Source organism: Idiotropiscis lumnitzeri, chromosome 5, assembly GCF_059441095.1.
Source record: "Idiotropiscis lumnitzeri isolate Australia: NSW breed Sydney's pygmy pipehorse chromosome 5, RoL_Ilum_1.0, whole genome shotgun sequence".
NCBI classification, from domain to species: Eukaryota; Metazoa; Chordata; class Actinopteri; order Syngnathiformes; family Syngnathidae; genus Idiotropiscis; species Idiotropiscis lumnitzeri.
The window spans coordinates 19,362,519-19,381,186 of NC_142395.1; the positions used below are offsets into that span (position 1 = coordinate 19,362,519).

Genomic DNA, 18,668 nt, shown 5'->3' on the forward strand with positions numbered 1-18,668 from the left:
CTTTTGGATGAAAGTAATTTATTATGTGTTAGGAAGACCAACCATGTTACTTTATCATCCAAAGTGAAATCATCTTTATATGTAATAATATTTTGCTCTTTGACTATCAATATGATGATCAATGAGCTGATTTCAATCTGGAATGAAGAGTCTGAATGGGAGTAAAAAATACAAAAATAAAATCAACAGCCATACATTAAAAGGACACAATATTTTTGTTCTCAATCTAACAAGAGCAGTTAATATACAAAATATATATCTTTCGGACGTTAATAATAGTCAGTGTTTTCTGTCATATTGGTATTGTATCGCTTATTCTGTGCTCCCTCCCGTGGACATCCAGTGTGATCAAGAGGGCACGTACCATACGGTTCAGCAATATTCTCTTCACCATTCAACCGGCATGCATGGCATTTGCTAAATAAATCTTTTTTCATTTCTCTGGAGGAAAAAAAAACAGGCAGCTCACAATCAACATTGTATGTAGATTGCGTGTATCTTTTCTCTCTCTCTCTCTCCATCATGCCCTTACAATTTAAATCTACCAATTAAACTGACCGTAAAAAAAAACTGAGGAAAAGAAAAAAGGTAAAGTAAATTGTTTGCAAATTGCATATTCATTGAAATATTTTGCCACTTATACTCACTCTCAAAGTGCTAATACCTTGCTTAAAAATCTAATTATTTTGGATTTCCCAAATCTTTTTACAGTAGACTTTTTTTTTTTTAAATAAACGCATCTTTGAAGACATTAGTTAAGAGCATATTTGTATATCTACAGGCCATCTATCGAGTGTGCAGACATCCAGTTAAAGCAATGCAAGTGAGAAAATATGCTATAATTATTGTTGATAAATATAGATTAAGATGGCACTTTACAAAATAATCTTCAGTGAATGAAAGCAGGAGAACATGTTCTTTTAAATACAAGGAAATGTCTTGAAGTTTCCACGTGCTTGCAAACGCCTGTGTGTCCTGCACTGTGTGGAATTGGTGCTCTATTACATGTTCCAGCGTTATATGTCCGCATTTTTTTCATAAATAAGCTTCAAACCAAGCTTTGAGGTTGAATGCTGCAACCGTTACGGTGCCAGGAGCATATGTATCCAAGGCATCGTCACGGCGACAATAGATCCAGTCAGTCTGATGCTCCTGGATGGGACCTTCACCTTGTCATCCTTTATAGGAGGATGATGATGATTATGATCACTTGATACACCTGGATTCACTGAAAGGAGAGCACAAATACAATTATTTTTATTATGTGCTATTACACAAAAGAAAGACAAAATACCTGTTTCATGCCCCAAAAAAAACAAAAAAACAACAACCTTGCCATCCCCAGTATTTTTTGGGTTATTTACTCGATGCATTGAAATAATGAGAAGAAAAAAAGGACAATTTCTGCAAATGCATGTATTTGGATTTTCATCACACAATTGTGAATACATTTATGCTGAGCCCACACTTCACAGCAGCAATGTAGCATTTCTCCGACTAAACAATTAGGAGCTTGGTTTATCATCTTGTGGTCTATTTTTCTGTAGCGACCTGATGCACCTTTCAACCCGTGGTGCCCCAAACATCTCAGTGCCGTAGAATCATTGAGTCTAAAAAGTCAATTAATTAATTAATCAATTAATAAAAGCATAAATTGATACGTTTAATAACCTCTTTTTCTTCTTACTTCATCTTATCGCAACGCAAAAGTAACGCATAAAAACAAAACAAACAAGTCAGCGCCAACAAGCATGAAGGCAGATGTATTGATTGTTTTTGATAAGGTCATGTTAAATAAAATGAAAATGCACGACTAATGTAACTACAGCAAGCAGTTTGTACTAAATGCAACATTGGTTCCCGAGAGAATGTCTTCCAATGCGAAAGTAAAATTGGTACTGGTGTGAAATCCTTGATTGAATCGAAAATCAATAACAGTAAATCATGAATTGAAAATCTAATAAAATCGGGGCCATATGTATCAAATTGAATCGATATCTCTCAACACATCACTCACCTCACTCACTCACTCACTCACTCACTCACTCACTCTCCTCTCTCTCTCTCTCTCTCTCTTCTCGTCTCGTCTTCTCGTCTCTCGCTCTCCTCTCTCTCTCTTCTCTCTCTCGACTCTCTCCTCTCTCTCTCTCTCTCTCTCTCTCTCTCCTCTCTCTCTCTCTCTCTCTCTCTCTCTCTCTCTCTCTCATCTCCCTCTCTCTCTCTCTCTCTCTCTCCTCTCTCTCTCTCTCTCTCTCTCTCTCTCTCTCTCTCTCTCTCTCTCTCTCTCTCTCTCTCTCTCTCTCTCTCTCTCTCTCTCTCTCTCTCCTCTCTCTCTCTCTCTCTCTCTCTCTCTCTCTCTCTCTCTCTCTCTCTCTCTCTCTCTCTCTAATTATATATACATATATATATATACATATATATTTATAGGTGTATAGGCTCCAGCATGGATGACGAATGATGGATGTATAGGTGTATATAGCCTAGATTTTAGCAAACAAATATATTGTGTGGATAGTAGATCAAAATGTGTAACTCAGACAATCTACAGAGGCGATGTAAACAGGGAGTTGAAAAACAAGATAAAGACAGCAGCAGCTTCTTCTAATCTGGGCATTATCAACCGCATAAATTGCCTGGGCTCAACACCCAAGTTAGTATTATGCTTTTTAAATTGCATCCTGCCAGCAAAAGATATAAGTCGCGACAACTGCACCACAGGAGCTGTCGACATCCATCTTGCTGCTTCCACCTTTTTGGAAGCCCCAAGTGTGGAGGGAGGAAATTCACAGAGCCCTTGCAAGCAAAGTGCTCTTTTTTACTTCTACTGATGTTTCCTCAGGACACCTCAGACTTCATCTTGTTCATCCTCACAGAGGAGGGCAAACTCCAACACAAGGCCAGCGGCTCGAGGACTTTGGAGTTGAACACTATAAACCGGAGCGTCACAAGTCTGTCGAAAGCAGGATTACGCTTACCCATAACCTTTCAGAGTCGATAAAGGCTACGTTGGAAGAAATGAGAACCGCTTCGGAAGCTTTGTATTCAATCTTCCGTCATACTTTTAGGATAATTCTAATCTCCTAACGAGAATGCGCAATCAATTTGACTTTGCTTTTAGACATTGAGTTTTGATTCTTGGATAATTCCGCAACATAAATTGTCATTACAAGAATAAAACTTGATGATTGCAGCATGTGAATGTGGCCTGAAATCCAACATCTATTGATCCGCTATGTAGCGGTCCCCAGGACAGCGATTTCAATGCATCTCGCTCGCAGATGGCATCACAGGAGCAGCGACCATCCACACCTGATATTGATTTTTGCTTCCTTTACCACAGCTCAAGAGCATACTATATACTACAGCAAAAAGCAGTCCCACTAAATTTTTAACTTTCCAATGAATTCATTTGTCAGACTTGCGTTCATTTGTACCAGCCGAATAATTCATCACACACGGTTAAACATGGTGGACAATAGCTTGCAGCTCACAAAAGTCATAACTGGAGTAATCTTTTTACTATTAAGACAGAATTTGTCATGTAAATGACAGGTGAGCTATTCAAGGAAAGAAAAAAAATATATTGGTATTCTGTTGGGTGTGGATATAACGCAGTATAATATGGAAATAGCCACTAACAAAAAAAAAAAGCCACCACAATTTCCTTACATTAGCAATCCACACACAGTTTTATTCCTTCTCGTCGCGCATGATGTTTCAAGCTGTTAGTAGATGAGAGAAGCAAGAGTGAAGTCTCCATTGAGCAGTATGAGGGCGCCGGCATCACAGATGTCCCAGCGTGCATGATGTCACGAGGAAACAATAAGTGCCACTTATTTGACTGTTGCCAGGGTAGTTTGCCAATGAGAAACATCGTTTCATTAAGCTAATGAATCCATTTATTAATATATTATAGATGATTGCGAATACAAACCTAATGTAATAAATGAATAAATAACATGTTAATTAATACGTTAGTCGGATGTTTGAACAGATGTCTAGCCAGTCTTGTTTTCTGCAATTATTGTTGACATCACTTGCGACAAGTATATCACAAGCGCTAATGTTACAGTTACACTTGCGAGATTAATGTGTCGTTCTGTGTCACCATCACCCGCTTCATCGCCACTCCTGCTTCTCTTTTGGATCTTTTTGAGCCATGCCAACATTTATGGGTTGAAAATTTTCAACTAATGGATTTTATTGATAACTTGTTTCAAATCACTCTAATATGTTTTACATTTTTAACTCTTTATTCTTCTTAATGTCCTCCTAATGCCACACACTCGACTGGTGAGACCGCCTCACGAGGGGCAGGCGTGCAGTCATAAGAGTATGAATATCACAAATCGAGAACAAGAACATGCGAAATCCTGGAATGCCGTAAAAAGTCCTGGCATGCTAAAGGCGGAAACTTGCAGCTGACCATCACAAAATGCCCTTATTCTCGACAAAAACAGGGCTGTCGCAAACTTGCTGCCCATCAAGTCGCAAAAGCTCAAATGAGTATCAGTAAATGTGTTTAAGTCGATTGCTAATGTTTGTTTAACAGAACAAGTTCGCAAGTTTGTTTGAAAGCGACTGCAATAAACCCACAGCTGAGTGGTTAGGAAGTTTGAAAAGGTTGGTTGGACATTGAGGCTCAGTTTGAAGAAAGACATAGGTCAGAAAGAGAGGCTTACAACTGAAGTGAAATCAATACTCAGTGATTCCTGAGGACTTGGACCACAAAGGATCAATACCACACTAACTGCTGTAGGAAAGAAAAAAAAACACTAAAAGTCATGAAAACGTCCTTCTCTGTGGTTGTATGCTGGTCAGTGTTCCAGGATGTGCTTCGACTGTAGCTGGTATGGCCCAGTATGTGAACGTAATATCGCCAAACATTGCTTCAGGGATACATTTTGTACGGCACTGATATCCGAAAGTTCTAATAAAGGTCTAAATCTGAATAATTTTTACATTTTAATAACTAAACAGTTTGAATTCAGACATAGACACAAGCTAAGCGTCATATTACTCATTCACTGCCATTGACGGCTAAAGACGTCAAAAATCTTTTTTTTTTTTTTACTTGGCTGGCAGTGAATGAGTTAAGCTGCAGTAATATTCGTTTTTTCAAAGAGGATGAGGAATATACACTTGTGAGTACTGCCGCACACAACGAGACTCTAATTGCATAATAAGCTTACGTATTTACTTACATTCATAAAATGACAAGGTGTATGGAAGTCCTTTGTCAACAGGTCCTTGAGGATGACAGTGCCACATCAAAACTAATATTATTACACAACAGCAAACTGAACAGCATACGCATGAATACTGGAACAATGAAAAAAATTTTCAGAAATCTAATGACAAAAAAAAAACCAAAAACAAAACACTCTTTAGTGCCGCAAAGCATGCTTTCCAAGATTCTTGTTGTCACACGGGGCAAATTCACAGATGAGCTCGGACCGGGGTCACACTGTGGAGATGGCTTTATTTATGGCACTTTATCCCATTAAACGCAACTTAAAATGCTTATTTTGGCTCTCAATTGCTTCTTCACAGCCCTTTGCATGAGAGAAAGAGAAAGAGAGAGTGAAAGATATTTGAATTCTATGCACGTGGTGTCTAATGGGGCGTACGAAAACCCATCGGCCTTGCTTAAATCCATCCTTTAAAAAAAAAAAAAAAAACTCGTCCGCCGTCCTCTTGCCCCAAAAATCGGCGCTCCGACCTAGTTTTAAATACACAGCAAGTATTTCTCTTACTTTTATTTTTAGTTTCACAGTAAACTTCAAGTGGGAGCGCCAATAGGAAAGGTGTATCTGTGTCGTCACCGTCGACGTAGCCGATATCTTGGAGGCTAGTGGACTACTGTTTACTACGTCGCTGTCTTCGCACTGAGTTGTCATTGTCATTTAGCTAGCCAAATCAAAATATAGCGTAGCATTAGTATTACAGGGTGCAGCGACGCATCCAATAATCACAAAGGGAGAACAAAAAAGGAGAATAGAATGTGATTTCAAAGGTTTCTCGCTCTGCGGAAGACAGAAGTCAAAAAGAGACATCGGACAGCTTGGTTGTCAGTTGTAAGATGGAAAAATTAATAAATAAATCACCTTTGAAAATTTCGTAGGCAACAAAAAGTGTGATCTGTGCAATTTCATAACTGCAACTTCAAAATTAAAGCGCTGAAACATGATCCTTTCCCTCCTTTAGTCATAACACACGCACACACACACAACTCAGATTCTCTGGCCTCGCAATCTTGCTTTTTCTTGTAAAATCCGATCAGTTTCTCAGAGTTTAACAAGTGTTGGACTTGTTTTGAAAAAAAAAAAAACCCACAGCGATTGCACAGCCCTTGCAGTAAGCCTTTGCTTACGTTCACGCTATTCTCCAACACGTCTGTCACAATCCACAATGAAAAGCGGCGTACAAGCACATTTTCAAGTCGCTTTTTTGGGATAATTATTCCCTAATTGCCAAACTGCTGCTTGTTGTGAAAAGAGAGAAGGTGAGCGTGAATTATGCCATTACTGAGCTCTCATAATTAAAATTTGAAAAAAAAAATGAAATAAATCATCTGATGACAACCCTTTTTCCAAAACAAAGAAAAACTCTGTTCTCTTAGAAGTCAAGGTAGCCCCACGTACAGCTTGTTGAAGACTCCACCCTGCGGGAGGACTCACTACCATTTAACCATATTGATTTTGGTGTGATTTGACATTATTAGACTCCTGCAGCCAGAAATAAAGCCTGAAATAAACCCTCGAGCCTGAGAGAAATCTTTTCACTCTGTACTGAGCAACTAAAGTTCGAAGGATTACACAGGCATGATTAAGGAGAGGAAGCAAAACCCAACAATTCAGTTTTCTAATCCTATGTGTGCGCGTGTGTGTCGGGCGAGTTTGTGTTTGAGTCTGTTTGCGTCAAGCGGATCCCGAAAGCCTCGTTTGCATCCGCACCACCATTCCCAGAGCTTCCTTTTTATCGTCGTCTATTTGTAGAAAGATTGGTAGGTTTGTCTTGCTCCAACACTGTCTTATTATAACAAACGTGAAAAAAAAAAGTTCCTATCCAAAAATGGGTGGCATGTTTTGTGACTGCCATAACAAAAAAAAAGAAGGAAGAAATGTGCCGTGCTGCAGCGTGAGGATGTATTAACATTTGGAGACACTCTGGAGTTTAGAGAAAGAAAAGATTCACTTCTCTTTTATCTAAGGCTTGATAAATTGGAGTGCAGATAAATAACTATTCCTTCTTTCTGCAAGACCGACATACTGCTAACATGCAGTTTGTGTTCAGTGTTTTTTTTTTTTGTTAAAGTGTCAAGCTTTGATTTGTGATCTTAACTGTGGCAAATAACAGCACAACTCCAACTGGCCTCTTTGGCAAAGTACAATGGATCATATTTGATCCGCTTTCCGTATTGATTATTCTCCATGCGCCGTTGTATGCATTTATATAATGTTAGAAGTGTCTAATTGTCTGATTCACATGATTTGCACACGTGTGCAGTGTCAAGAATGGCTAAAGAGGCTTTGTGTGCTTCCATGAAAGTATTGTCTTCAAAATACACGTGCATGCGAACGCATTGTTATGATTAGCCATCGCCCGTTTCATTAAATAGACGACGACCACACAAATGCGGGCGCGCACACACACACACACACACACACACCGACATTCAACATGAAACGTTTCACATGGGCATTGAGAGAAAAAAAAAACACATGGCTTAGCTTTCGGACAGTTGAGGTGACGGACTGGCCATTTTTTGATGTGACTGGAAAGTATTGTTAAATAAATATTTTAGACAATGCTGAGTGTAATTGTTGTTAAACATATCTGGAATGCTATCCTATTTAAACATATCCAAAGTACATGTTCACTGAGAGTATATTTACCGTATTTCCCGGACTATAAAGCGCACCTGTGTATAAGACGCAGCAACTCTTTTTGGGGGGTAAAAACAAACCAAACAAAAAAAAAATGATATACTTGCCGCCCCTACCAGCGAAAGAGAAATCCACAGCAAAGCCGCACAGTTATATAAGTCGCATGGTTCAAAATCTAGGAAAAAAGTAGCGGCTTATAGTCGGGAAAATACGGTAATCACTTTTTAACAAGGCCAAGCCAAGTGAAGTGTGGCATATTTGAGTAGAAGCAGAAGCCAAAATAAGCATAAACAAGACAGACAAGTGCTTATTTCTGAGCCAGTAGATTTCTCCTTCATTTGTTTTGTTTACCCCAGAACAAGATGAACTGAGAAGAGATGCTTAATAGTAAGAAACCACCCGAGACCACTTGGAGGGACGTCTGAGTGCGGGCAAAACAAGTGAAAATGACTCTGCTGGAGATGGCATCCCACTTTCATTAGACTCTGACATTCACAGAATACCAAATAAGCAAACTGTTTATCTCCCAAAATCCGATCGATTGGCAGTGTGCCATTCATTTGTCAGTGAATTATCTTTTTATGCCTTTTCAATATTGCGTTAGTCGAGAAATGTCACATTTGACCTTTTCCTATTCCTCATATATATTTACTCTATAGCAGTGCCTGACTGATGTGTACTTCACCTGAATAAGTGATGCATGAAAAGGAATGCCATGCGAGTCTTGGTTTGTTTCAAACGGTCACAATAACCGCTCCGCTTGGTAGCCCCTCCAAGACACAAGTAGCCATGTATCTTACAGAATATAATTAGCAGCTACACGAGATGCACACAGGCAGTGGCAGGTTATTCATTCTTACGTTACGCTTTGATATCGTCAGTTGATATTTCTTTTTGCCGGAAATTCTTTTTTCAATTAGGGATTTGTTAGATCTCTCACTAATTAAATATTATATTAATATTTCCAACATACAACACTCAATATCCAAATATGAGAGCGAAGTTCATAAATTCATTCATTATAAAGATTTGTTCCTTCACTATTTTACAAAAGATAACGGAGGCGATAAACGGAAGCATTAGTATTGGTGACAAATTGGAACTTAAATTTCCGTGGCAACTGTGAAGCCCTTTCACAGCAATATCAGACCATCGGATCACAAATTTAAAGCCAAAAACTTTTCAAACTTTTTGATTTATTTATTTAAAATATTTTTCCACCGTATTTGGTGATTTCAATTGCCAGAAATATAAGATAGATTCATTTGATCAGGAAGCGCATAGTGATCATATAATCTGTCAAGTTTGTTTTAGTATGTGGCAGTATCATTAATAAACTACTGTTTAACGATGCTGATTTGTAAAAATTTGTTGAACATTTCTTTTGAAGACAAAATGATGCCAAATTTTAATAAAGAACAAAACGAAGCCTTTGTAAATGAGTTAATCTGTGACAACAGTACATGACGATGTCTTATCATACAAATAAATAATTATTTCAGTTCAGAAAGTAGAACTTCCATAAATCGCCGCCAACCAAAGGAAGTAGAAAATCAAGTGCCTAGAGTTTCACGGTGGAGATAACTAAACCAGACATAGAGTTATTTGACTACGATTCCTATCAACCAGTCACCTTTAACCAGGCCAGTCTGCCTTTTGTCTGATTTAATTTACCTTCTGCAGCGAAAGGATTTCAAATGTCTGGACTCACACCCCCCCCACCTCTCAATAAGACAAGCATCCATCGTGTTGGTGTGCAATTATAGCACCGAGCAGATCAATGGAATCTAATTCAAGGGCGAAGCATTATTCTAAAAACACAGAGGCCTGCACATCTCTGCATGGGGCCAAAAGAATGATGAGGTGCTTTTCTTCTTTCCTCTCCAGCTTTGCAGCACATGCCACAGAGAGAGAGTTCATGTCCTGGATCCCATCACCCCGGCCTCTATTACATCCTCTGAGCAGTCAATACTGGGCTTTGACCGCCAGTCACTCAGTCTCAGGTTGCACACACGAGCAGAATACAAAGCAGAAAGGGGGAAAAAAAAAAATCACAGCGCTGCACCTGTCGTCAGTGCCACACCTTTTTTTTACTCAAGGAGGAAGCATTCTACAAAAATAGATCAAATTGTTTCAGGAAAAAAAAAACGACAAAAAAATCAAGGTCCAGAATGGAGTCGGTTGGTATACACATTCCTACTCTATTCACAATGTCACTTTGTTTCTGATGAATGTTGACCAAATGCATCAACATGACATAGAGTTTTATTATTAATCACCATAAAGCAACTATGGCTTTTAGAAAAATTGTTATTCCCACATTACTTCAAAATAATTTGACAAAATAAAAGAAAAAAAATTCAGTCAAGTTCAAAAAGACACGTCCAAAACAATTTCATTAATATTGCAACAGAAGGATTCAAAGAGTGTTAACAAAAGGAGAGAATGTTGTAAATGTTTAATGTGCGGCGCCTTTCTCCACAAAGGAAAACAAAAGAAAAAAAAAAAATAGCGGGTCTGATCAGATGGACGCATGCTGCTCACATCAAAGCCGTTTTTCTCGTTTTCTTTTGTTAACTCTAAAACAGGTTTCGCCAAATAGATATGGTCAGCACAAGGTCATTCTGTTCCATGACAGTATTCACCAATCTGTGTCGCTTCGAGTATAAGCGCCAAAGGATGTGCTCATGAATGAGTATGCGCTTCAATAAGAGATTAGAAGTGCTTAAAAAGTGATTGAAATATGTAAAACTGTCAATCCAAATGTTGCCATTTCTGATGATAAAGTGGGATTTTGTGATTAATTTGCGTCATCTGGCCAAACATAAGCTTGTATTTTGAAGCAACTTCAGCATTGTGCAAACTCTCCAACTGCGGTATTTGTTGATTAAACGCTCGGCTCAGCACGGCCGTGACATGGAGTTGCTTATACCCATAAAAACACCAGCAGCGCAAAAAAAAAAAACAATATAAAAGGTGTTAATTTGAAGGTGTTAACAGCAAACGCAATCAAACTAGAGATATATTAATGAAACACCTTGAGCCAAATAACATCACAGTCTTATGAATAAAATATAAACAATTTCATTGAACGGGCAAAGAGATGATTTGCTAATTAGCTTGATCACGCCTTACCCAGTTCTGGAGTAACTCTTCTGAGGAAACACAGTTTCCAGAATAAAGTTTCTAAATGTGTTCTGATCTCTTTCTTATTAACCTTCCATTAACCTTTAGATAAACACGGGCGTCTCTGAGCTTTATTTCCTGGGATCGCACAGCAACAGGCATGGCCCAAATTCATCGGACCAGCTGTGGAATTGCTTATGGTTGATTAAGCCACTGATAGCTCTTCGGCATGCTGAGGATGAAGAACTGGCAGAAGCTGTTAGTGAGCCAGGAGGTTACAAAAATTACAGCATCTGGTGAGTCTGCATGTCCTACTTTACTCAGGTCGTTGAAATAAACCATAAGGAAGAAATGCAAGCTTTTAAGCTCCCCCAACAGCTGTGAAGTGGAATGTATGTTTGTATAGTCATTTTGATTCGACGGTCATCTCTAACTAATTCCAATCTAAATGACATGCATGTGGCAAAAACACAATGAAAAGCAAAACAGGTCATTCCAATGACGAGATGGGAAAAAGAAGCAAAGCTGGAGAAGTAAGACTAATTGATGCGCCAATGACAAAGATTCCAATCAAAAAGCAAAATCTGTATTCATTGAAGGGAATTGTTGGTATCGCAAAAAAAGATGTGTCCAACAAAATGACCAATGTGAATATTTCAAAGACTCTTCGAGAAAAGTCTGGCATCCCTTGAGTCATTCTTGGAATTCTATTCAAATCCTTTTTCTATGAAAACAAATCAGGATTTTCTTATCTTGTCCGAACCAGGCAACCACTCTGAGGACATCATACACTTGCAGGCACCTCAGGACCCTGAGCGCACATAAATGTCATACATCAAGGAAAAAAAAGCTGCCGTCTCACTAAAAAACACATTGAAACGTTTTTTTGTTTTTTTTTAAATGGTAACCAGGCATAAGTGACGAACGGTGTGTGTCTGCACCAAAAGGAACTCGGTCTAATGGCTGAAGCAATTCCTGAAGCTCAAACCGGGTTCTCCCCAGTAGATGATTAACTTTGTGATCCATTAAGTGGTTTCATCCCCTCAGCAGGGAAAAAATCACCCTCCAGCCTTCCCTTTCAGGATTAAGAGAATCCCTTGGACCTCATCAAAGGGACTCCAAGGTGAATAGGGCAGCTGACTTTCTAAAAAATGGCAGTCAAGAGACTTTAGATCAGTCACTGCTCCGTTGAGGGCCAGTAGCCAAAAAGTAAAGTACATATATACATTGCAAAAAACACACTGGGAATTTAAAATATATATATATTAAAATAGGAAAAATAATACCTAAAATAAGAAAAAATATCGAACAGAACAAGATTTTTTTTTACTTGACAAGATTTTGAAAAATAAGAAAATATCAGTTCCATATCAACCACAGCAGCCTTGAAATGAGTATTTTTTTTTAAGTAGTATTGACATTTTTCAAGATTTTCTTAAAATAAAGAAATATTCACTCATTCAAAAAAAATATCATAGTAAACAATAAAATAAAACATGACATCTGAATAAAGAGCCAAACCTCAGTTTTTTATCATTGCTTTCATACATTTGTCTTATTATTAGATTTTGCAAAATCCTAAAATAAGAAAACCCATCACTGATCCCCACTTCAGGTCCTTTGATTGTTGGTCAGTCATCTTAAAATGTTCAAAGTGTTTGGTTTTATGCCTCACAATACTAAAGTCAATGCCATGACTGTACATTCAAATTAGATTATTATGGAATAAGTGTCTTTAAACAAGCAACATGAACTTGTTTGTCAATTTTATAGCAAAAATACTTAACACAAAATAAGCACATTTTGGTTCAATTTTATCTTACTTAAAATGACTGTTTTTGCAGTCTACCCTACCCCAGAATTATTGCTGTCTTTTTTTTCTTACTGTATCATCACTTTAAAACAAAGCATATTCACTATATCAGGAACAGAGCTGCTGATCATTGTCCATTTTTTGTTAATTCTGTGTTTTAGTGTTCTGACAATACGCTTGCTGTGCAAGTAGTCTGATGACCAAAGTTGTACGTGACCATCCATTATCTTATCGGACGTAATTAAATGTCCAATTCCAAACAAGACACATTTTGTGAATCGTGGTTTTGTAATGTTTGCGACCTGACTGGTGAAAGCCACAATTGCAGAGATGAGATGTTAATATTGGTTTTGCCGTGGGTGCAAGAACCGCACATGGCATCACTGATCAAATACAAAATGTGTGACGCTTGACTTGTACAGATTGGGGATGAACATTTTCCTTTTGGATGCTAGGAAATGTGTGAGTTGTTAACGTTGAGTCATATAATCAGCCAACTTTGTATAACCTCCATGAAATACTTATGAACACAGCTGGGTAGAATTCAACATAACAAAACCTCACCTAAATCATCACAACAATGCCAAGTTTTAGGTCCATGCCCTTAGTTAAAATCAAGTCAGAAATCCAGTGTCATGAACATACAAATAATAAAAAAACTGCAAAGGCCACAACCTTGGTTTTAACTTTCCTTCAAAATTCCCAGAGAAGGTGTGAATGTGGCATGAAATAAGGTACGGAAGCGTGGCCAATTGATATTTAATTAATGCCAGGTCTGACTGGAGGGCTCCGGCTCATCTGCCGCACGTCTCATCCAATATTCATGATTTACAAGTGGGCTTCTTGCCACATCAAACTTTCCACGCGATACAGAGCAAAGATGTTCAGTAGATTAAGCTACACTATGCACATGGAACAAAAAGTACTGGAGGAACTCTGTTGATCTTGTCTAGCGTATTAATTGTAATGTGTGCCAGCAGGTAAAATGTTTTTTACCCATCCATTAAAGAAAGAAATCTACACAAAGGTCACTAAAATAACTTAACAAAAGGAATAATAAATGCGGGCAGTCCAACAGGATAAAGATAAAATATGAAACCAAATTGACTGTGCGTTTGTTTGTATTGGATGAAAATGCAGTGAGTATTTCAAATTCCCCCGTTGCACATAAAACTATTCCGGCATAAAAAGGTATACAGATTCATCATTCTGCATGACCAAGCAGTTAAAGAGGACAGGTTTCCCCGCCAACAAATTACACGGCTTGAAGAAAAAGAAAAAAAGAATGGCTCAGAACAAAAAAGTGAACTAATGCGAAGTGTTGAAAAGAAAAGATATAAGCAAAATGGAAATGTTGAAGGGAGGATATAAATTATATAAATTATTTAATTGCAGTGATTGTAAAGGTTGTGCGAATAAATATAGAATTTAGGGAAGTATCATTTTTCTTCTGACCACTTTTTCTTTTAATAAATGGTTGTCCCACAATTCAAAAGCAATGCCTCATCATTAGTTACTCTTTCCGTTTTAAGTTATTTCCAAGGCACATGTGTCAAACTTAAGGCCCGGGGTCCAGATTTGGGCCACCCCATCATTTTATGTGGCCAGTTGAAAGCAAATTACATGCATCGACTTCATGGTTTTTGTTTCTTCTTCTCTTAACTTGTAAAAATGTTGCGATATTGCAATCAATGTTTGTTACCAATCCCCATTGAAAAATAAATGTAATCATGTTTGAACATTTGATTTTTTTACTGCCATCTGACCTCTCAACTAGTTATTCATCAATTTGTTGTAAATGTAATTAATTTTATTTAAGGGCCTCCATAGGAAACCATAATTATAATGTGACCTCTGACAAAATTGAGTTTGACACCCGAGACCTAAGGGTATCAACAGTTTAGCACGCACGTGTGAAAGAAAAGTATGCAATTAGCAACCAGATGTAGAGAAGGGCAAAACAAGAATTTACCTGGAGAAAATAAAGCTTAAGAAACTATCAGCCAGAAAATCTGCAGTCCAACAGCACATTTTGCTCTTGCTTTTATTTCCCAAAGAGAAGATTTAATTCTGACTTCAAGTATGATATGGCATAATTCGTGGATTGAGGTTAACTGGGGTCAGCTGTCTACACCCCGACATGCCCCCCACGTTATATAAAATACAAAGTAAATGCCTTTCTCTTCTCAAGAGTCCACGGCAGTGTTATTAAACTGCCTCGCCGTGTTATGATGATCGATCTCCCCGAAAAACTTTGGACCTCCAGTGACCACAACTTTGCACTCAAAATATAGACGGCGGATGTGCTGACAAGTGATACAAGCAATAAAGTCGGACGCAACCAACACAGTAGCTCGGCCGATTTAAACAGAGACTCATTTGAAGGGACGAGAATCGGATGACAACGCTTAAAGCGTATCGTATGGACTGTAGCACAGGTTGCTGACAACCAACATGAGTTGCGCACACACAACGGCTTCATGCGTCTAACAGCGTAATGAAGGGCCAGTCGATTACGTAACAGCTTGGTGACAAAAACAGAATAACCGATCTGGCTCTGCCTCACCGTCACAATCATGACTGCTTGCCAATTTCCCACCAAGCCTCAGTGACAAGCCTGCGGAAGGCAAGTGTGATAATGGATAGTTCTAATGGTCAAGCCGGGACCACACATTAGGAAACTGATCGATTCTCAGCATTGCACACAGGAAGTCCAGCCAGCAATCAATGCCAGGCTAATGTGTGAATAGGAGTATGTTGAATGCCAGTATTGTTGATCAATAACTATTCATTGTCAGCGATCATTTGCACAAATAGGACGCTTCATAATGTGCCGTTGGATAATTAACACGGCCAATTAAGATTGTGTGGCAGTCAGCAAGGGATGGAGGATTGCAAGTGCTAATGGGGACACGCTTCGAACTCGGATCGACAGCTGGGAGATGGATCGGGATGTCAGCGAACTGTGGGACGTCGTCTTAACCTGCCCGTGTCAGACAAGCTGCACTCGACTGCAATGGCGCCACTCGCAAAGAAAAACAACACAAATGCGCAAGTTTTCATGCTTTACATCTGCTTTTTATTGCATATGATATGTTTTAGATTTATATACTTGATATTATGGGCCAGGAAGGCTTACTAAAATGAAAAAAAAAAAAAACGATTTAAGCACCTGATTAGATGTTTGGTTTAAAGGCTAACCTGGTTTTCCTCTTCTTAATCATGGTTTGTACCACATTGTGATAATGGATGGATGTATAAAAGATTCGCTCCCCTAACGCAACAGCAAAGGGTTCAAATCAAACAACAAAATAACCACAACTGTGCCTTTTTTCCCCAGCACAAAGAGCGTCTTCCACAAAAAATACCATTCAAGGACAGCACAAAACTGCTGAGCAAGAATTTGTTTTGTGCATTTTTTGTTTAAAAAAAAAATAAAATAATAATTATTGAGGCATATTGTTTGTCCGGAATGTCATTCCAAATCCGCATAAAATGACAAAGCCCACCCACATATGACTCTATACAGAGAATAAGACATGGTGTATGCGCAACTAAGTCATGTCTGCAAAAATTACAGTCAACCCCTGCACATTTTTTCAAAGGTTTTTCTTTTTTTCCCCTTTAAATATTTCTTTTAATATTTAAACATATTTTCAGTTTTTATATTTATATGTGTGTTTTTTCACCAATTTCCCCCTGTTTTTCATGTATATATTTTACTATATTGTTTTATTAAAAAATATTTTTGGGGAGTTTAAATTTTTTTTTTTTAAAAATCAAACATTCCTTCAAACAAGACATTTTGTCAAAATCGATTCCACGGTCAGAGAAAATCTATTCTACGCATTGCCTCTTATTTTGCCTGCTCCTCCTCAACATAATTCCGCACAGCAGGGCCAATCGCACCTGTCTTTTAGAAACGGTATTTAAAGACACAACATTAGTCATGGGAATTTGTTTGAAAAATTGTGTATGCAAAATTAATCTATTTGCATACACTCCTCCCAGAACATGCCAAATAAACTGCACGGCAATACAGCGCATTTGGCAGATGCAATTCTGGTCACGCCCGGTTAGTCAGCTTCCAATTAGCTTCCACATGTATTTGTACGAGCAATCAAGTTTGTGCCCATTTTCCTTCGTGCATGCTTTTAGTACATCTTTCAAATAAGTCCAATTTAAAAGTTGCGCAGATCATGTTCTAAAGCATTTAATAACCATCAAGGCCACTCTCGTTTGATCACCCTGACGAATGCAATGCTTTCCTCTTAGATAAAAGCATTTCTCCATCCATTATGGCTTGAAGGTCACCACAAAACATCAGTCTGAGTAGATTCACCCTTTTCCTGTGGGCCACTAAAAAATTTTCCATTCTGCTTTCACCTCGTGTGTTTTTTGGGCGGTGTGTTCATACTGAGGTCTTCTGCAACAAACAGGTATACTGCAATGTTTTTTGTTTTTTTCCCTGCCTGGACCATGTAGACTGAGAGGTGGGCTGATGGGAGAGCAGTGCGCCGGTCTGCTGTGGTTAGTGATGCACATCTAAGGGTGACCTTGGAGGCCCGGGGATGAAGGCTGAGTGACATTTTCAGAGGACATGAACGTGAGTGAGAGAACACCTGCCTGTCATGTGTCACTGTGATGACAGGTGCTGTGGATCATGCACAGTCCCTTCCACGAAGCAGGTAATGTAATAAAGACTTGTATAAGAATGATGAAAATATTTTTCAGCGAATGAGTCCTTTTGGTCAAATACGACGAATCAATTCAATCCCACGTTTGGCGCTAAACATAAAAAAATATTTCCTTGTGATGCCCTTTCGGGGGAAAAGATGCCAATGACACTAAAGGAGGATGGTAAGTCTTTACAAGGGCAGACCTAAAATGTTTTTAAAACACTCTCAGGTTGCTTTTTTTAAGGGCCCCATCTCCCCCTCACATTAATAAGAGAAAAAAAGTGAGAGTGTACACAGAAAAAACAGTGCCGAAGTATTTATGTGTGAGATTCAGCCGAAAATAATGAAAGACTGAAAGACTCTCTCTTATTTGGGAAAAACAAACAAAGAAAACCTAATATGACATTACGGAATGGTTCATAAATAATGATACACACAATTCTAAATAATACAAAGGGAGAATTAGTCATCAGTGGTAGGAGCAAAACGATGTGAAATACCCAAAGGCAAACAATGACACACTCCCAAACAATGAGATTTACAATTAGGTCTCTATTATAGCAGAAAAAAAAATAATTGCACTATTTCAGGGCAGGGCTGGATCTTACATAAGAGATGTGCGAGCTTCTAATGCATCTATTTAGTGAGTTGGACTCACAGAATTTCTATCAATTTCTTCAATTAATCCTAATGAAGAGTTCAGCTCCTCTTTTCATTGATCAAGCAGACTTTTGTGAAAGGGTCTCTGTTTGCGACACCGAGCTGATTATTAAAACGGCGCGCCCAATAATGCGGTGGTTCATTAGAACAATGAGAAACCTTTCCAGATGCAAGCCCAAGCTCATTAGGATCGCCGTTAAAGTCATTCAGGTTGGAATAAAATGATTTCAAACCACGCACTGTATACGTATTTGAAGACAGAGGAAAGTGGTTAAAATGCATCGGAAACTAACGCACGGCTACAACTATCGATGAGAAGGGGAGTGTTTTGGATCACCTTTCAATATTTTTCAAATTGCTCTACGTGGTAAGGAAGAAATTTTGTTAAGGTGTGCATTTCCAGAAAAGGACACTCTGTTGTATAATTTCACAGATCCTAATCCGCATGAGCATGCCGTCTGCCAGATTTGCAGCCTAACGTGTCCAGAAATGTAAAGTGTT

At 38.4% G+C, this 18,668-nt stretch overlaps 1 protein-coding gene across 2 annotated transcripts in view; it reads right to left on the reverse strand.

The window, feature by feature from the left end:
• Position 1: 1 nt before the first annotated feature.
• The window catches only part of gpc5a (glypican 5a), an 83,827-nt gene continuing 65,160 nt past the window's right edge, over positions 2-18,668 (reverse strand). The window contains exon 9 of one of the 2 annotated variants that reach the window (XM_088295260.1): positions 2-1,228. In XM_088295260.1, the coding sequence (XP_088151386.1) occupies positions 1,083-1,228 (146 nt within the window). In that variant the 3' untranslated portion in view covers positions 2-1,082. The remainder of the gene's footprint in view (positions 1,229-18,668) is intronic. The other variant, XM_088295261.1, reaches the window with a different exon arrangement.